This window comes from Dreissena polymorpha, chromosome 5 (genome assembly GCF_020536995.1).
Source record: "Dreissena polymorpha isolate Duluth1 chromosome 5, UMN_Dpol_1.0, whole genome shotgun sequence".
NCBI lineage: Eukaryota > Metazoa > Mollusca > Bivalvia > Myida > Dreissenidae > Dreissena > Dreissena polymorpha.
Window position 1 is genome coordinate 51,512,216 of NC_068359.1, and position 20,298 is coordinate 51,532,513.

The following is a 20,298-nucleotide window of genomic DNA, read 5'->3' on the forward strand; positions in this document are numbered from 1 at the left end:
CATTACTGTGCAGACACACAGGCTATTCTGGGATGACATTTTGATTCCCATGCATTACTGGGCAGACATACAGGCTATTCTGGGATGACATTTTGATTCCCATGCATTACTGGGCAGACATACAGGCTATTCTGGGATGACATTTTGATTCCTATGCATTACTGGGCAGACATACAGGCTATTCTTGGATGACATTTTGATTCCCATGAATTACTGGGCAGACATTCATGCTATTCTGGGATGACATTTGGATTCCCATGCATCACTGGGCAGACATACAGGCTATTCTGGGATGACATTTGATTCCCATGCATTACTGGGCAGACATACAGGCTTTTCTGGGATGACATTTTGATTCCCATGCATTACTGGGCAGACATACAGGCTATTCTGGGATGACATTTTGATTCCCATGCATTACTGGGCAGACATACAGGCTATTCTGGGATGACATTTTGATTCCCATGCATTAAGTCCCATTTTCTTCAGACCAAGGCTCATATAAACATAATTTATATACATTGTAGTGTAAAGGGGAGCTAAACTTAATTGTCAATGTTCATAGAAATAAATAAAAAAACTTGAAATGAGGTATTATTAATAGTTAAAGTGTGATTAAAAGAAAAAAATATGAAATACAGACTTAGCAATAAACCTTGAACAGAAGTGGCTCAATCTAGAGACGTTTTGCTGTCTCATATATAAGCAGTGGCTTTAAAACAAAATGGAAATACTTGAACAAAAGCTATCTGATGGGCTAAATATTTCAAGTAAAGAGAAGAAAAGTGAAAAAACTGTATAAGTGAATGTACAATTAAATGAATATGTGCATATTAAATACGACAATAGTTTGGTATCAGGTGCTTGGACAAAGGTTTCCATAGAGCTTTACAAATAAATAATTTCCATTTTGTAAATTGGGTGAAAATAACTGTGCAGGTGTGAGTTGGGTAAGGAACTTAAAATTTTTAACAATTGGTGTGTTTGTGAAACACTATGTCCCCATCTATTTGACCTTTGACCTTGAAGGATGACCTTGACCTTTCACCACTCACAATGTGCAGCTCCAGGAGGTACACATGCATGCCAAATATGAAGTTGCTATCTTCAATATTGCAAAAGTTATGGCAAAATGTTGACAGGGCAAAAATAATATGTCCCCCACTATAGTGGTGGCGCCCATGTGGGGGACATAAAAAGTTAGTTTGTATAGTTCATAGGTGTCTACTTTGGGTTTCAGCTAGATCTGTCAGGTACAGTGTGCTGGACAGCTAGAGAACAATATGAAACAAGGCTATTGTCAAGCAATATGGTCCCCTACCGGCTCCACCATTGTCAGAAATTCCACCATTTTCAGAGGGTTTTTTTTATTAATTTTTTTTTGGTTGCCATAGCAACCACAATTTTTGGCGTAGGAACAAAATGAAATGACGTGCATAATGTCCATATTGCCATCTATCCATGTTGCAAGTTTCATGAAAAAATATTAAGAACTTTTAAAGTTATTGCAGGATCCAGAAAAGTGTGACAGACAGACTCACAGACAGACTCACAGACAGACTCACAGACAGACGCACAGAGCGCAAACCATAAGTCCTCTCCGGTGAAACCAGTAGGGGACAATAAAAGCTGGTTATTCTCTAATACTATACATCTATAAGATTCTATAAGAGAGTACTAGTTAAAGCCTATTTTAAGACCTTGACTTCTCTGAGAAAATTACTTTCTAAAATTTCTGGCTCATCTGGAAAATATATGCTTTTACCGCAAAACACTTGTATCTGCTAGAACATAACCCAGCCAGATACAACAGTATTACATTCACCCTTCATTTTGTCAGAATTTTCTCCCCCCTAAGATCTACACTAATTAGCAGGAAGATGTCACATTTTAGTGAGGAACAAGGTTACAACATTCAGGCCTACTGTTTACCCGTTGAAGGATCCATTGTGAATGTTGGCATAGTCTGGCCCCGTAGATCTATTAGAACATGGCATTCATATTATGTCATTGGTATTTTGTAAGAATGACATTTAATAATATACAAAAGAAGTAAAATATAAGCATGATTCACAAAAACTGTGTAAACTTAGCGATTTCGGTGTCTGCATTGTAAATTTGAACATTCACAAAAACAACTACATCAAATCACATCATTTGCCTTTATCATTTCAATACTTATTATAACTAACCAAGCTGATTACATATACAACTTTAACCAACACACCTTTCTAAAAATGAGATAAAAATCCAGTTTATGCACATTTGATTTTATATGAATTGACTATGTCTAACAAAAAAACTATACAAAAAATAATTACTTAAAAGGTAATACCAGATATAGTCTTCTTTGTTGATGCTACTCATTTATCAAATTGATGCTAAACACAAGCCCCACCCACCTGCAGTGGTGGCCTTTGGATCCACAGGATGCCCGATGTTGGCCATCCTAAGGTGCAGTCTGCCCCTGGGGGTGTAGAACATGTTAGTGGGCTTCACGCCGCCCGCCCCACCCTCCGGCCCCACCCCGGGGTCCTCCTGATACTCAGTGCAATACACGTCCAGCTCAAACGTGGTCTGCACTGCCTCCATGCCACATCGACACAGGTACTGAAGGGAAGGGGAATAAATATATGCACAATTATAGAGAAGAGATGTTGGTTTCTATTTAGCAGTATTTTTGCATTAGTTTGTGAATGGGGCTGGAAAGGGAAAATAGTTTTGACTGCAAATGGGGAAATTGGTGTTGTTCAAAATTGAAAACAAGAGAATTGCCTTGCGGGTGCAGACCGCTCATCTATTTTTCTTTTTAAAGGTGTAGGGACCTATCTCAATTTCAATCACAAAGGGTGAAGGGGTGGAGTGGAGAGCGGTGTTTAGTGTGGGGTGGTGGTCATTTATTACATTATCTTCCAAAAATGCAAAAAAAAGCAGCTTTATGATAACGCCGCTTTGATTTTTAAAATATTTTGTTTGACCTTTGACCTTGAAGGATGACCTTGATCTTGAAGGATGACCTTGACCTTGAACTTCCACCACTCAAAATGTGAAGCTTCATAATAATGCCGCTTTGAATTTTTTTATTTGTTTTTTGACCTTTGACCTTGAAGGATGACCTTGACGGATAACCTTGAACTTCTACCACTCAAAATGTGCAGCTTCATGAGAACGCCGCTTTGAATTTTATTTTATTTTTACCTTGAAGGATAACCTTGACCTTGAACTTCCACCACTCAAAATGGGCAGCTTCATGAGATACACATGCATGCCAAATATCAAGTTGCTATCTTAAAAAGTGAAAAAGTTATGGCTAATGTTAAAGTTTTTTTCGTACTGACAGACAGACTGACTGACAGACTGACGGACAGTTCAACTGCTATATGCCACCCTACTGGGGGCATAAAAAATATTTTTTTGGGATGGGGGTGGGGGGGGGGGGTATAGTGTGAGGGTGTGGTGGTCATTTATTAGATGATCTGTTATTTAAAAAAAAAATAATGGGGGGATTGAGGGGGGGGGGGGCGTGGGGGATGGTTTGGACGGAGTCAATTGTGGTATGTCAGGTAAGAGTTGTTTTGTCAAAGTATCAATCGAATCTAATCATAAATAAAGAAGTTATGGCAATTTTAGCAAAATTTAATAATTTGACCTTGAGAGTCAAGGTCATTCAAAGGTCAAGGTAAAATTCAACTTGCCAGGGACAGTACCCATATGATAGCATGAAAGTATTTAAAGTTTAAAAGCAATAGCCTTGATACTTTAGAAGTAAAATGAATCTTAACACAAAATGTAACCATATATTCAAAGTAACTAAGTCAAAAAAGGGCCATAATTCTGTAAAAATGACAACCAGAGTTATGCAACTTGTCCTTTACTGTCCCCTTATGATTATTTGCGAGTGTTCCAAGTATGAAAGCAATATCCATGATACTTTCGGGGTAAAGTGGACCAAAACACAAAACTTAACCAAATTTTTAAGTATAAAGGGCCCATAATTCCGTCAAAATGCCAGTCAGAGTTACATAACTTTGCCTGCACAGTCCCCTTACGATAGTTAAGTAAGTGTTGCAAGTATGAAAGCAATGGCTTTCATACTTTAGGAAAAAAGTGGACCTAAACACAAAACTTAACCAAATTTTCAATTTTCTAAGTATAAAAAGGGCACATAATTCTGTCAAAATGCCATTCAGAGTTACATAACTTTGCCTGCACAGTCCCCTTACGATAGTTAGTAAGTGTTGCAAGTATGAAAGCAATGGCTTTGATACTTTAGGAAAAAAGTGGACCTAAACACAAAACTTAACCAAATTTTCAATTTTCTAAGTATAAAAAGGGCACAAAATTCCGTCAAAATGCCAGTCAGAGTTACATAACTTTGCCTGCACAGTCCCCTTACGATAGTTAGTAAGTGTTGCAAGTATGAAAGCGATGGCTTTGATACTTTAGGAAAAAAGTGGACCTAAATACAAAACTTAACCAAATTTTCAATTTTCTAAGACTATAAAAAGGGCACATAATTCTGTCAAAATGCCAGTCAGAGTTACATAACTTTGCCTGCACAGTCCCCTTATGATAGTTAGTAAATGATGCAAGTATGAAAGCAATAGCTTTGATACTTGAGGAATAAAATGGACCTAAACACAAAACTTAACCTAAATTTTCAATTTTCTAAGTATAAAAAGGGCACATAATTCTGTCAAAATGCAAGCCAGAGTTATCTAACTTTGCCTGCCCAGTCCCCTCATGATAGTAAGTAAGTGTACCAAGTTTGAATGCAATAGCATTGATACTTTATGAGAAAAGTGAACCTAAACACAAAACTTAACCGGACGCCGACGCCAAGTTGATGACTATAGCTCTTTTTTTTTCAAAAAATAGATGAGTTAATATAAGTTTTTTTATATTACATTAACAAGCTGGATACATTCATTGATTAAAGAAAGTTTCTTTGTTTATCTTACATAAGCAATTTTAGGCAGTCATTTGGGTAAGATATATCAAATGTAGAGACAGCACAGGTATCAAGGACACTTAATGCACATGTATTAAGCACAGTTTTCCTAAAATGAGACATTTACATACCTTGAGATCCACTTCCGCACTGCCCAGGGGTAGCAGTGAGTCTCCGTCCCACACGTCTATAAACATGGTCTGCTGGGCCACGTGTTGTAGGAACATTGGGGTCTCCCCAGGCTTCATGAAGGCTGGGTCCATGAAGTATCGCACCTGGGGAAAAGAAATGAGTCAGTGTGAGGAATGTGGCAGTGTGAGGATTGTGGAAGTGTGAGGAATGTGGCAGAGTGAGTAATGTGGCAGTGTGAGGAATGTGGCAGTGTGATGAATGTGGCAGTGTGAGAAATGTGGAAGTGTAATGAATGTGGTAGTGTGAGGAATGTGGCAGTGTGAAGAATGTGGCAGTGTGAGGAATGTGGCAGTGTGAGGAATGTGGCAGTGCTAGAAATGTGGCATGAATGTGTTGGTGTGAGAATGTGGCAGTGTGAGGAATGTGGCAGTGTGATGAATGTGGCAGTGTGAGGAATGTGGCAGTGTGATGAATCTGTCGGTGTGAGGAAGGTGGAAGTGTTAAGAATCTGTCCGTGTGAAGAATGTTGAAGTGTGATGAATGTGTCTGTGTAAGAAATGTGGTAGTGTGAGGAATATGGCAGTGTGATACATGTGGCAGTGTAAGGAATGTGAGTGTGATAAATGTGGCAGTGTGAGGCATGTGGCAGTGTGAGGAATTCGGCAGTGTGATAAAATTGGCAGTGTGAGGAATGTGGCAGTGTGAGGAATGTGGAAGTGTGAGGAATGTGGCAGTGTGAGGAATGTGGCAGTGTGAGAAATGTGTCAGTGTGAGGAATGTGGCAGTGTGAGGAATGTGTTAGTGTGAGGAAATTGGCAGTGTGATGAATGTAGCAGTGTGAAGAATGTGGCAGTGTGAGGAATGTGGAAGTGTGAGCAATGTGTAGGTGTGAGGAATGTGAAGGTGTGAGGAATGTGGCATTGTGAGATATGTGGCAATGTGAGGAAGATGGCAGTGTGAGGAATGTGGCAGTCTGAAGAAATCAGGCAGTGTGATTAATGTGTCCGTTTGAGGAATGTGGCAGTGTGAAGAATGTGGCAGTGTAAAGAATGTGGCAGTGTGATGAATGTTGGAAGTGTGATAAATGTGGCAGTGTGATGAATGTGGCAGTGTGAGGAATGTTGCAGTATGATGAATGTGTCTGTGTGAGGAATGCGGCAGTGTGAAGAATGTGGCAGTGTAAAGAATGTGGCAGTGTGATGAATGAGGCAGTGTGAAAAATGTGGAAGTTCAAAGAATATGGCAGTGTGATAAATGTGGAAGTGTGATGAATGTGGAAGTGTGATGAATGTAGAAGTGTAATGAATGTGGCAATGTGAGAATGTGGCAGTGTGATGAATGTGGCAGTGTGAGGGATGTGTAGGTGTGAGGAATGTGGAAGTGTGAAGAATGTGTAGGTGTTAGGAATGTGGCAGTGTGATGAATGTAACAGTGTGAGGAATGTGGCAGTGTGAGAAATGTTGCAGTATGATGAATGTGTCTGTGTGAGGAATGTCGCAGTGTGATGAATGTGGCAGTGTGAAGAATGTGGCAGTGAAAAGAATGTGGCAGTGTGATGAATGTAGCAGTGTGATGAATGTGGCAGTGTGATGAATGTGGAAGTGTGATGAATATGGCAATCTGAGAAATGTGGAAGTGTGATGAATGTGGCAGTGTGAGTAATGTGGCAGTGTGATGAATGTGGCAGTGTGGTGGATGTGTTGGTGTGATGAATGTGTAGGTGTGATGAATGTGGAAGTGGGAAGAATGTGTAGGTAAGAGGAATGTGGCAGTGTGAAGAATGTGGCAGTGTGATGAATGTGACAGTGTGAGGAATGTGGCAGTGTGAAGAATGTGGCAGTGTGATGAATGTGGCAGTGTGAGAAATCTGGCAGTGTGAGAAATGTGGCAGTGTGTTGAATGAGCAAGTGTGATGAATGTGGCAGTGTGATGGATGGCGCAGTGTGAGAAATGTGGCAGTGTAAGAAATGTGGCAGTGTGGGAAATGTGTCAGTGTGAAGAATGTGGCAGTGTGAGAAATGTGGCAGTGTGAGGAATGTGGCAGTGTGAGGAATGTGGTAGTGTGAGAAACTTGTCAATGTGAGGAATATGGTAGTGTGAGAAATGTGACATTGTGATGAATGTGGTAGTGTGGGGAATATGGCATTGTGAGGAATGTGTAGGTGTGATGAATGTGGCAGTGTGAGGAATGTGGCAGTGTGATGAATGTGGCAGTGTGATTAATGTGGACGTTTGAGGAATGCGGCAGTGTGATTAATGTGGCAGTGTAAATAATGTGGCAGTGTGAAGAATCAGTGTGAAGAATATGACAGTGTGATGAATATGGCAGTGTGAGGAATGTGGCATTGTGAGGAATGTGTAAGAGTTGAGAAATGTGGATGTGTGAAGAATGTGGCAGTGTGATGAATGGGGCATTGTGAGGAATGTGTAAGGTGTGAGGAATGTGGCAGTGTGATGAATATGGTAGTGTGATGAATATGGCAGTGTGAGGAAGGTGGCAGTTTGAGGAATGTGGCATTGTAAGGAATGTGTAAGGTGTGAGGAATGTGCAGGTGCGAGAAATGTGGCATGGTGAAGAATGTTGCAGTGTGAAGAATGTGGCAGTGTGATAAATTTGGCAGAGTGAGGACTGTGGCAGTGTGAGGAATATGGCAATTAGAGGAAAATGTGGAAGTGTGAAGAATGTGGAAGTGTGAAGAATGTGTAGGTGTGAGGAATTTGTAGGTGTGAGGAATGTGTAGGTGTGAGGAAAGTGGAAGTGTCAAGAATGTGGAAGAGTGATGAATGTGGCAATGTGAGGGATGTGGAAGTGTCAAGAATGTGGAAGAGTGATGAATGTGGCAATGTGAGGGATGTGGCAGTGTGAAGAATGTGGCAGCGTGAGGAATGTGGAAGTGTCAAGAATGTGGCAGTGTGATAAATTTGGCAGAGTGAGGACTGTGGCAGTGTGAGGAATATGGCAATTAGAGGAAAATGTGGAAGTGTGAAGAATGTGGAAGTGTGAAGAATGTGTAGGTGTGAGGAATTTGTAGGTGTGAGGAATGTGTCCTTGTGAGGAATGTGGAAGTGTGAAGAATGAGGAAGAGTGATGAATGTGGCAATGTGAGGGATGTGGAAGTGTCAAGAATGTGGCAGAGTGATGAATGTGGCAATGTGAGGGATGTGGAAGTGTCAAGAATGTTGCAGAGTGATGAATGTGGCAATGTGAGGGATGTGGCAGTGTGAAGAATGTGGCAGCGTGAGGAATGTGGAAGTGTCAAGAATGTGGCAGCGTGATAAATGTGGCAATATGAGGGATGTGGTGGTGTGAAGAATGTGGTAGAGTGATCAATGTGGCTGTGTGAGGAGAGGAATGTGGAAGTGTCAAGAATGTGGCAGCATGATGAATGTGGCTGTGAGATGAATGTGGAAGTGTCAAGAATGTGACAGCGTGATGAATGTGGCAATGTGAGGGATGTGGCGGTGTGAAGAATGTGGTAGATTGAAGAATGTGGCAGTGTGATGAATGTGGCAGTGTGAAAAATGTGGTGCTGTGAAGAATGTGGCATGGTGAAGAATGTGGCAGTGTGAGGAATGTGCAGGTGTGAGAAATGTGGCAGTGTGATGAATGTGGCAGTTTGAAGAATGTGGACCTGTGAAGAATGTGTAGGTGTGAGGAATGTGGAAGTGTCAAGAATGTGGCAGCCTGATGAATGTGGCAGTGTGAGGAATGTGGCAGTGTGATAAATGTGGCAATGTGATTAATGTGGATGTGTGAGGAATGTGGCAGTGTGATTAATGTGGCAATGTGAGGAATGTGGCAATGTGATTAATGTGACAGCGTGATAAATGTGGCAGTGTGATTACTGTGGCAACGTGAGGAATGTGGCAGTGTGATTAATGTGGCAACGTGAGGAATGTGGCAATGTGAGTGATGTGGCAATGTAAGGGATTCGTAGGTGTAAGGAATGTGCATGTGTGAGAAATGTGGCAGTGTGAGAAATGTGGCAGTGTGAGAAATGTGGCAGTGTTAGGGATGTGGCAGTGTGAGGAATGTGGCAGTGTGAGAAATTTGACAGTGTGAGGAATGTGGCAGTGTGAGGAATGTGTAGGTGTGAGCAGTGTGTAGGTGTGAGGAATGTTTTGGTGTGAGAAATGAAAGAAAATGATGTTTATTTCCCTGACTAAAATTTTGCTCCTTAGAAATGTGTTTAATAATAATATTTATTCCCTGACTGAAATTGTGTTCCAAAAAAGTTTGTGTAATGATACAATTTTCTAAAGCGTAATGTGGAATGGAATATGTACTTTATAGTACATTTTGTACTAGACTAATTCTTACTTCCAAGCCAGGTGGCCCCTTCAAAAGGGTCCCATCCTTGTCCAGTCTCGACAGAATGTAGGGCATGACTGTGGCGTCTGAGGACCAATCATTCTGGGCCTTGGACAGCAGCAGCCTAGAATGACACATGGAGATTATTTAAGCCTAGTTATCAGTTCTGGGTTTAATGCATGTGTGTAAAGTGTCGTCCCAGATATGACTGTACAGTCCACACAGGTTAATGCATGTGTGTAAAGTGTCGTCCCAGATATGACTGCACAGTCCACACAGGTTAATGCATGTGTGTAAAGTGTCGTCCCAGATATGACTGATTTGTAGTAAGAACAGACTTCCTTGAAACAAACAATTCCATGAAAGCGGGAAGTGTTATCTCTTATTACCATGTATGGACTTCACAGGCTAATCTGGGACAAAACTTAACACAAACATATAAAGCCCAGTTTTCCAAGAATGTGGTCCATTTTTCAGTTTTCAGCATTATTTTCCGGGCTTCCATTTTTTGTATAAAAGCTTTCAGAAATTGAAATTTTCAGCTATGCCTTGATATTGTTTGCACAGGGCTCCAGATTATACATGGTATAATTTAGTTTACTCCATTCCAGAACAAATACACACTCATAAACGTTCTATTCAGTAATTCATTGACAAGTATCCGCAGCTTAATTGCATTTCTTAATGCCTCAAATAGTAAAAGATTGAAAAAAACAAGAGATGTGTTTGTCAGAAACACAATGCCCCCTTTTGCGCCACTTTGAAATAATATTTCAATATATCATTTGGCAGGTTTAGAAATTATCTCCCTTTTAAAGCTTATTACTTCCCTTGGATTGAATTTTTTTACTTTTGACCTTATAAAATGACCTTGACCTTTCACCACTCAAAATATGCAGTTTCTTGAGATACACATGCATGCCAAATATCAAGTTGCTATCTTTAATATTGCACAAATTACCGCAAACTTTAACTAAGGTTTGGAACAGAATGACAGACAGACAGGCCAAAAACATAAAAAACATAAAGTATGTCATTATTGATATGTAAGAACTATTAGCCAGACAATTTAAAAAAAAGTGTAAGACAAATTATGCACCAACTTATTACATAGAGGGTAGTTGTTGGATTTGGTGTAATATCGATTTTAATTCACGAGTGATCATAGAAAATGATATTTTCACAAGTGGCATAGCCACAAAAGTTATTATTTTTTTATCACCAGTGAACTAAAATCGATATTCCTGCAAATCCAACAATTTTTTATTTTATTTTATGCTTACAAATTATTAATATTGTCATTCTGGACTATATCATTCCCCGTTGGGCAGCCTGAAATGTTATTATATGTATGTTCAATGGATGCTAATCCGTACATTTTTATAAACATTCAATGCAGAGTAGTTGCCATTGGCAAGATTGGGGGTCACAATAGCGAAACCAAATATATCTAAAAATAGTTCCGGTCAAACAATGAGAATTATCGATAATTTTCACTGTAATTTTTCACTGTTTGAAACAGTGAAATGTCCATTTTAATTCACTGATATTTCTCTACAAACCATCAGAAAGCATAAAATAAATTTATATAATAACACTTAGAATTATTTTTTATAAAAAGTCTATACAAGACCAGAAACGTTACATCCTTTCTAAAGTCATATGAATTTTGAATAAAAAATTTATATGTATATTTCATTAAAATGATTTCTTAAAACAACCTTTATTCAACAGCAAAGATTGCCATGGCGTTGAGGATATGGTGTCTGCCTAGTGACCGGGTGGTCATGGGTTGGATCCCCACTGGGAGTGTACCTTAGATCTCCCCCAAAGACACCAAGACTAAGTACTGGTTCTAGGCCCAGGAAATGGACTCGAGTGCATCACAATAAGCCTAAGGCTTTTGATGCAATCAAGCTTAAATAAATAGGTTCAAACTAATAGCTTACATCATCATAATTTGACTTTGTTCAGCCTTAATTGCATTACAAAAACACATGGTATTTCCATTTTTTGCATGATCCATTGTGTTGTGTGTTGTTGGTACATACCCTTCCATGGTCAAAAGCATCATAAGTTGATTATTTTCAACCTAAATGGCATCTACAAATTATGAGGTATTTCCATTTTTTGCATTGTTCAACCTGAATGGTACTCAAATATTTAAAACAAATTTACATTTGTTTGTTATACGATGTGTCTGAGGTGCATACCTTTCAGTAGTCACCTGCTGGTTCCTGTAGAATTGGAATGAGAAGAAAACGGTTCCGGCAGTCTTCCCAGGCTCTGAAGATGCTCCAGACGGTTCCATCATCCTGAAATGATGATGTAAATTTTCAGTCAAAAATGACAAATATTCACAAGTCCAAAGCTATATCATATTCACTTTGAACAAAATCGTTTTCACCAATCCTGCAGGGGGGTAGACTTTTACAGCGCAGTTTGTTTAAAACTTGAATTTCCAAAAATTTCACAGATCAGTCTAAAAAAAAAACATTACCTGGAGTACGCCAAAAACTGGAAGATGATCTCGTTGCACTGAAGAGGGTCATTGAGTTCTCGTTGCAAGTCTACAGTGACCACATGGGTGTTGGGGTCTATCACCTCAGGTGGCTCTCCATTACGATCCAGTACTGGGGGGAAACCACATGAGTAGAGCTTGGCATAGGCTGCCCGGGACAGGCCTGAACCTCTGTGAATGTAGAATACACATAGCTGATATTCACTAGATCACCATTAAGCTTACAGCACATACGGGAATCCAACTGAACACAGCTTGGTAAAGGCTGCCCGGATAGGCCCAAACCTATGCTATACGTAAAGTGAGAGACAATGTTCACTATATAAGCTTCCCTCTTGAAAACTGGGATTAAATACATGTGAAACACTATGTCCCCATATAAAAATGACCTTTGACCTTGAAGGATGACCTTGACCTTTCACCACTCAAAATGTGCAGCTCCATGAGATGCACATCATGCCAAATATCAAGTTGCTAGCTTCAATATTGCAAAAGTGTACATTAAATGAGCGATTTTGACCTATTTATTTGACCTTTGACCTTAAAGGATTACCTTGACCTTTCACCACTCAAAATGTGCAGCTCCATGAGATTCACATGCATGTCAAGTATGAAGTTGCTATCTTAAATATTGCAAAAGTTATGGCAAATGTTTAAGTTTGACGCAAACAAACAGACAAACACACAAACAAACCAACGGACAGGGCAAAAACAATATGTCCCCCACTATAGTGGTGGGCGACATAAAAAGTGTCGTCCCAGATTAGCTAGTACAGTATGTAAAGGCTTATCAGAGGTGACACTTTTTGTCTGAAGTTGCTTGCTAAGAAGAGACTTTCTTTAAATGAAAAATATCCTACAACAAGTGGAAACTGTAATCCCTGATAAGACTGGGCAGCTAGGACTCACTCCCAAACCAACACTGCTTAGAGAATGTCCATCATATTTGAAAATTAGCAAAGTGAAATCCAACTATTAGACAAAAGTGAGAATTGGAACCCCTTTAAAAGTCAAAGAAACATAGCAGATTTTCTCTCTAAAAGCTGGTTGTTCTCCATTACAAGAAAGAACTAAGAGCAATTTATAAGAGTACATCATTGTGAATATGTGGCGTAAAAACAAGTCTGCATCCAATAGTGATTTTTCAACTGTTCAATCATAAAGTATATAAAACAGTAAAAAACTTTGATTTAATAAATTTTTTGGTACCATTTCTGTTCACTTTTAGTCTACTTAGTTGTTCATCAACATTTTATCTGTTCAAAAGATAAATTGTGTATATACTACTGTAACCATTTTTTAACAGTGCCTACTTTTTACAGGTAAATCATACATATATCTTTATTTAATATAGAATCAAAGGCCTGCTTATGAGAAAGCCTACTTTTTTTATAGACAATCCATATAAACTATGAAAAGTATTATTGAGAAAACAGGGGCTGCTTTACAAGAAAGCTTTCTTTTTAAAGATAAATCATATAAACCACAGAAAGTTTTTGTTTTGAAATGACAGGCATGTTTACAAGAAAGCTTACTTACTTGCGTGGGACTGGGGCCGATGTGAGGATGGGTTGGTGGGCAGGAACGTGTTGCTGCATCTCGTGAATCTCCCCTCCGTACTGTACAACACACAACAGCCAAATAGAGCCTTGTTTTGGGAAAACTGGGCTTAATGCACGTGTCTATAGTGTCATCCCAGATTAGACTGTGCAGTAAGCACAGGCTAATTAGGGATGACAGTTTCCATCTAAACTTGTTTTTTGCTAAGAAAAGACTTCCTTTAAAGGAAACAAGAGATGTGTTTGTCAGAAACACAATGCCCCCTATTGCGCCGCTTTGAAATAAAATTTCAAAATATCATTTGGCAGGTTTAGAAATGATCTCCCTTTTAAAGCTGATTATTTCCCTGAGATTGTATTTTTTTACTTTTGACCTTGAAGGATAAACTTGACCTTTCACCACTCAAAATCTGCAGCTTCATGAGATATACATGCATGCAAAATATCAAGTTGCTATCTTCAATATTGCAAAAGTTATGGCCAATGTTAAAGTTTTCGGACAGACGCACAGACTGACAGACCGACAGACGGACTGACGGACATTTCAACTGCTATACGCCACCCTACAGAGGGCATAAAAATTCTATCATAGCTGAAAGTTTATTCCCTGCAGACTACAAAGACCAGTATTGGACAACACTTTAAGAATAAAGCCCAGTTTACTAAAAACAGGGATCAGTGTATAATTAGAGAAAAAGTATCTTTGAATGAAGTCATATAATACGGCAATGCTGCAAATAAATATTTAGCGTAAATGTATGATTATTTCTGGAACTTCAGGACTTAACACACACTTACTACAAAATTTAGGTAACAGAAAGGTTCATGAACTATCAACAAACAATCAATTATTTACAAAATAAGAAGACTTGAGTTATACACACATTTGTTTGTGACAATGAAGAAATCTATACAGGCGATTCCAACTGGTTTGGTTTATAAGACAGCTGTAATAAGGCATGTGGGTAATTAAAACTAAATTTGTTGCAATTAACAATAGCACGAGACCATAGTACTGCTAATCAAAATATTAGTCCAGTGATGTCATGAGGTGAGCAAATGCTGCAGTCTGGCTTGTAGGTACTTAAAACTTATTCCTCACAATTTATTCTCGTTCTGATAAAACGGCTTATTGCATGCGCGTAAAGCATTTCCCCAGATTAGCCTGTGTACTCTTCACAGGCTAATCAGGGACAACACTTTCTGCTTTTGTGGAATTTTCTGTTGAAGGAAGTCTCTTCTTAATAAACATTCAGTTAAGGTGCAAAGTGTCCTCCCTGATAAGCCTGTGAAGAGTGCATAGACTAATCTGGGACAACACTTAACGCACATGCATTCACCCCAGTATAGACTAATCTGGGACAACACTTAACCCACATGCATTCACCCCAGTATAGACTAATCTGGGACAACACTTAACCCACATGCATTCACCCCAGTATAGACTAATCTGTGACAACACTTAACGCACATGCATTCACCCCAGTATAGACTAATCTGGGACAACACTTAACCCACATGCATTCACCCCAGTATAGACTTATCTGTGACAACACTTAACCCACATGCATTCACCCCAGTATAGACTAATCTGGGACAACACTTAACGCACATGCATTCACCCAAGTGACAACACTTAACGCACATGCATTCACCCCAGTATAGACTAATCTGTGACAACACTTAACCCACATGCATTCACCCCAGTATAGACTAATCTGTGACAACACTTAACCCACATGCATTCACCCCAGTATAGACTAATCTGTGACAACACTTAACCCACATGCATTCACCCCAGTTTTCCATGAAAGCGGCTAAATTGTACCATTCATCCACTAGGCAGGCTTATCTGGGACGAAAATTAGCACCCATACATTTGGTCCAGATTTCCAAGCAGAAGGCTAATTTGCTCACAATTAATGATGTACAAACTAATGGTGACAAGGGAGCCAATTTAAACAAGAATTGTAACAAGGGGGACAACTGTTACCGGCAATCCATACTGAGGTACAGGCCCCTGGTGGTATGGGATATATGACTGCTGTAGAGGGGCCTGGGGGTAACCGATAACTGGGTACTGCATGGGGGTCATGTGCACTGGCTGCAACACTCCCCCCGCCCCCATCTGCTGGGGCACAGAGAGGGACATCTGGCCTGGAGGGCTCCTGAAGTGCAGATCATAAACATTTTGGAATCTAAGAGATTAGTTTTTATTACTATGATATAGTTAATGTTTCGAAAAATCTAAATTTTATGCACAGTTACACATTTGTGCATTTTTATACAATATAAATGTTATTAAACATTTCTAAACGATTCAATCATTTTATTGACTATATGAAAACAAGACAACGATGTGAACATGGCAGCGGGTCTTATTCTTGCTAGTGTACAATACCTATGAGACATTTGCCCCTGGCGGCCTGTGGGTGGTTTCTGTGAAGGGGACTCCATCATGATGTCACTGCCCTCTGTGCCTACAGTGACCCCTGACCTCATGGAGTGGGCCGAACCCATCTGGTGGGGGAAACCAGGCACCAGGGACATTGGGTGGGTTGGATGGGTACCAGACGAGATTGAATCCTGGAATGAGTGGAACAGGGGAACTAACATGTTTTGTTTATACGTTGAATCTCAGTGGCAATCTGTTAAAATCGAGCTAAAATCAATGGGTTTAAACCAATCTGTGTAAACTTGAAACAATTGAAACTAGAGCATTTGATTGAACGCCTATTTCTACGTATAAAACTTATTCAATGGCGTTGTACAATAAAAAAAAAAATCTAAACACAAATTAAAAACATACACAGGTACATCACGTATTACCTTAAAAATATGCAAAAAAGTCCCTGAACAAGTATGTCTTAAGTCGTTTTTTGAAAGTGTCTATTGAAGTACATTGTCTTAAACTCAAAGGTAGGTTGTTCCATAGTTTTGGACCTACAGTGCTGAAGCTTCTATCACTGAATGATCTTTTCTTGTTGAAAGGTACATTGAAACAGCCTATTGATGATGCTTATGATCTAAGATTGCGTTTAGAAATTGGCGTGGATAGAAGTTCGGTCAAATAGGCAAGGGCATTACCAATTGAACAGTTAAACATGTATGTAAAAAATTTGATTTTGATTCTAGCCTTGATTGGCAGCCAGTGCAGGTCATGAAGTGAATGTTTTGAACTGTCACTTTTTCTACGGTTCAAAACCAATTTTTAAGCACATATTTTGAATACGCTGTAATTTTGCCAATTCACTCTGGGAGATGCCGTACAAAATAATAATGCAATAGTCCAAATGGGAAATGACTAAAAGTAGAACTAGTGTTTCTGTGGCATCTTGTGTTAAGTATTTACGAATGCTTTTTATTTTGAAATAGTTCAACATTGCAGATCTACTCTTTCTCTTAACGTGTTCCTTTAATTTCAGGGTTTCGTCCAAGAATGCGCAATAATATCTTATGCTACTTTGTCGCTTGATCTTGTCACCACATACATCAATGTCCTGAGTGTTACACTTATCTCATTGAGGGCGACTTCCAAACACTATGTATTCAGTTTTTGAAGCGTTCATTTTGAGCTTGTTATTATTCATCCATTTGTTTATTTCTTGTGCACATTCTTGGAGTTCGTTGATGGCTTCAGTTTCTTCCGATAGAATCGGCTTGAAACATTTGCTGGCAGTATGGTCGTCTGCCAAGCCATAGACAGAGATGGAAGGGGGTATTATCTAAAAAATTGTTGCTGCATAGGTGAGGTAGAGCCAAGGACCCAAACAACTTCGTTGTGGGACACTGCATTTCAACTCACGTGGTTTTGACATGCATCCGTTCACACTTACACAACAACTTCGCAGCCGCAAGTATGAGTCCATCCAGTCCAGCGCCACATCACGAATGCCATATTGACTTTTCAAGACATCTAAGAGTATGTCATGATCTACGGTGTCAAAAGCAGCACTAAGGTCTTGTGCAATGAGTGCTGTTACCTCTTGGTGTTCAAAATTTCCAAACTCTGTGACCTGTTTCGCAATCGGCGTATAGTTGTCAAACTCTTTAAGATTCTCTCGGGTTGCCTCTATTTTCTGCATAAAATGATCAGCAAATGTGTCAGCTAAAGTATTTTTATTTTGAACAGTTGGCAACGGGCTCTCAGACTTGCTTTCCGTAAGCTCCGACAAAAATTTGTACAGCTTTTTGGAATCACCTTTAGATTCAAGTACTTTCTGGCTGAGTGTCAATTGCTTTTCATGCTTTAATTCACAGTGATATTTATGAAGCGATACTTTGCAGTTTTCATAGTCTTGTGGTTTACGATATTTTCCCCAAATTTTTTCTGACCTAAGTAAAAGTCGCTTTAAGTAAAAAGTGTGTAAAAAGATATCCCCCTTAGATGTTAATCCCAATGGCATTTATGTTTAAATACATCGCCTAGTAGTTCATCTCAATGGCATTTTATTTTTAAATATATTCCTAAGTAGTTAATCCCAATGGCATTTTATGTTGAAAGATATCCCCTGGTAGTAAATATCAATGGCATTTATGGCATTATGTTGATAAACAATAATTTGTAGGTAACAAACAGCACACTTCATAACTTAATGATGTAAATCATCATAAATTATCATCAGTTCCACTAGACAGAATATCAAACAAAGCTTTCATAGTATTGCAAGTAATACACGAGTCTCCTGCTGACAAGACCCCACTTCACTTCAACATCAGAATTGTTGCACAAAAGTGCACTTGGCTATTCTATCACTTTGATACTGTAACTCATTTCTTACTGTCAGTAACATTACATAATGACCCTGACACATACTGTAAAAGCATTCATATTTGACTGCATGAAATTTCTCGGTAAAAAAAATATAAAAATAAATATAAAAATTTGTGGAAAGTAAATTTGTTGATTTACATTTTGATTTTAACAAATAAACTTTTCTCATTTGGTTGTTCACATTTCAACAATCAGTCAAGAAAAAAAATCAGCAAAAAATAATTTCCCACCAAGAATAATTTTCAGGAATCAGAAGTTTTAACTGAGGATCTGTACAAGCAAAACCAAACCACCCACCTGTAAACCAAACCACCCACCTGTAAACCAAACCATCCAAATGTAAACAAAACCACCAACCTGTAAACCCTACCATCCACCTGTAAACCAACCCATGCACCTGTAAACCACCCCATGCACCTGTAAACCAAACCGCACAACTATAAACCAAACCATCCACCTGAAAACCAACCCATGCACCTGTAAACCAAACCATGCATCTATAAACCAAACCACCCACCTGTAAACCAAACCATGCACCTGTAAACCAAACCACACACCTATAAACAAAACCACCCACCTGTAAACCAAAGCCCCACTGGAAGGCTAACAGCCCGCCGGCAGTGCGTGAGGAGACCTGGTCCTGCATGGCAGTGTTGGGCACCTTGTACATGAACTCCCCGTCCGGGCTGGGGGTGGGACCGCCTACAGAGATTTGTATTGTTTTATATTTTACAGACTGTGCCTTTTGAATAGAGGAAAAAAAAAGCGTGATTAACAATGAAATTGTGAAAAATGAAGCATTATTAATATGATTATTAATACAGTCGAACCCAAAAGGCTTGAACCTGCTTGGTTTGAATTTCCAGCTGATTTGAAATCTCATGAAAGTACCACCCTTTTATTGCTATAATATCCATATATAATTGTGTTGGATGGCTGGAATTTCCGAGGCTCAAATTATCGGATGGCTCCACAGTTTTCACAGTCCCAGTCACAATTTTCACAAATTCTTTTGTTCCTATGGCTCAAACTTGCTTTGGGTCGCATAAACTGTTAAACGATTAGGACCACTTGATTAAAGGCACGTAATTATTGATATAACATCGGTTGCAAACATGTGTTAGCAAGTTTTAACAAGATTTTACTATAGCCATACAAGGAAAATTGCCCCGCCCCTTGAAAGCCATGTTTTTGAAGCAAACATAATTATTTTCAAACTAATCCAAGATATCATTGAGACCAATCTTCTGACCAAATTTCATGAAGACTGGACAATAAATGTGGCCTCTAGAGTGTTAACAAAGTTTTACAATAGCCATATATAGCCATTTAAGGAAAAATGCCCCGCCCCCTCAGGTGGCCATGTTTTTAAAGCAACCAAAACCATTTTCAAACTCATCCAAGATATCATTGGGACAAATCTTCTGACCAAGTTTCATGATGATCGGACAATAAATGTGACCTCTAGAGAGTTAACAAGGATTGATTTTAGCCATATAATGAACAATGCCCCATCAACGAGGTGGCCATGTTTTTCAACCAACCGGCATCATTTTTGAACTCATCCAAGATTATTGGGATGAATCTTCTGATCTGACCGAGTTTCATGAAGATCGGACTATAAATGTGACCTCTAGAGTGTTAAAAAATTTTTACTATATATATATGTTTTTCAATCAAACGTAACCATTTTCGAACTCAGCCAGAATATCAATAAGACAAATCTTCTGACCAAATTTCATGAAGATTGGACAATAAATGTGGCCTCTAGAGTGTTAACAAGGTTTTACTATATAAGAGCCATATAAGGAAAAATGGCGGCCATGTTTTTCAACCAACCAGCATCATTTTCAAACTCGTCCAAGATGTTATTGGGATGAATTTTCTGACCAAGTTTCATGAAGATTGGACAATAAATGTGGCCTCTAGAGTGTTAACAAGATTTTACAATAGCCTTACATTGTATATAGCCATATAAGAAAAAAATGCCCTGCCCCTTGGCAGCCATGTTTTTCAAGCAAACGTTACCATTTTCGAACTCATCCAAGA

The 20,298-nt window shown here is 39.1% G+C and overlaps 1 protein-coding gene across 1 annotated transcript in view; it reads right to left on the reverse strand.

Annotated features, from left to right (window-relative positions):
* Positions 1–20,298, reverse strand: part of LOC127881986 (nephrocystin-4-like) — a 121,081-nt gene that overhangs the window by 25,542 nt on the left and 75,241 nt on the right. The window contains exons 10-19 of the mRNA XM_052430325.1: positions 18,827–18,951; positions 15,877–16,061; positions 15,469–15,643; positions 13,456–13,535; positions 11,896–12,087; positions 11,609–11,710; positions 9,405–9,519; positions 5,083–5,226; positions 2,403–2,610; positions 1,933–1,980 (exon numbers count right to left, since the gene is read on the reverse strand). Coding sequence (XP_052286285.1) covers positions 1,933–1,980; positions 2,403–2,610; positions 5,083–5,226; positions 9,405–9,519; positions 11,609–11,710; positions 11,896–12,087; positions 13,456–13,535; positions 15,469–15,643; positions 15,877–16,061; positions 18,827–18,951 — 1,374 coding nt within the window. The remainder of the gene's footprint in view (positions 1–1,932; positions 1,981–2,402; positions 2,611–5,082; positions 5,227–9,404; positions 9,520–11,608; positions 11,711–11,895; positions 12,088–13,455; positions 13,536–15,468; positions 15,644–15,876; positions 16,062–18,826; positions 18,952–20,298) is intronic.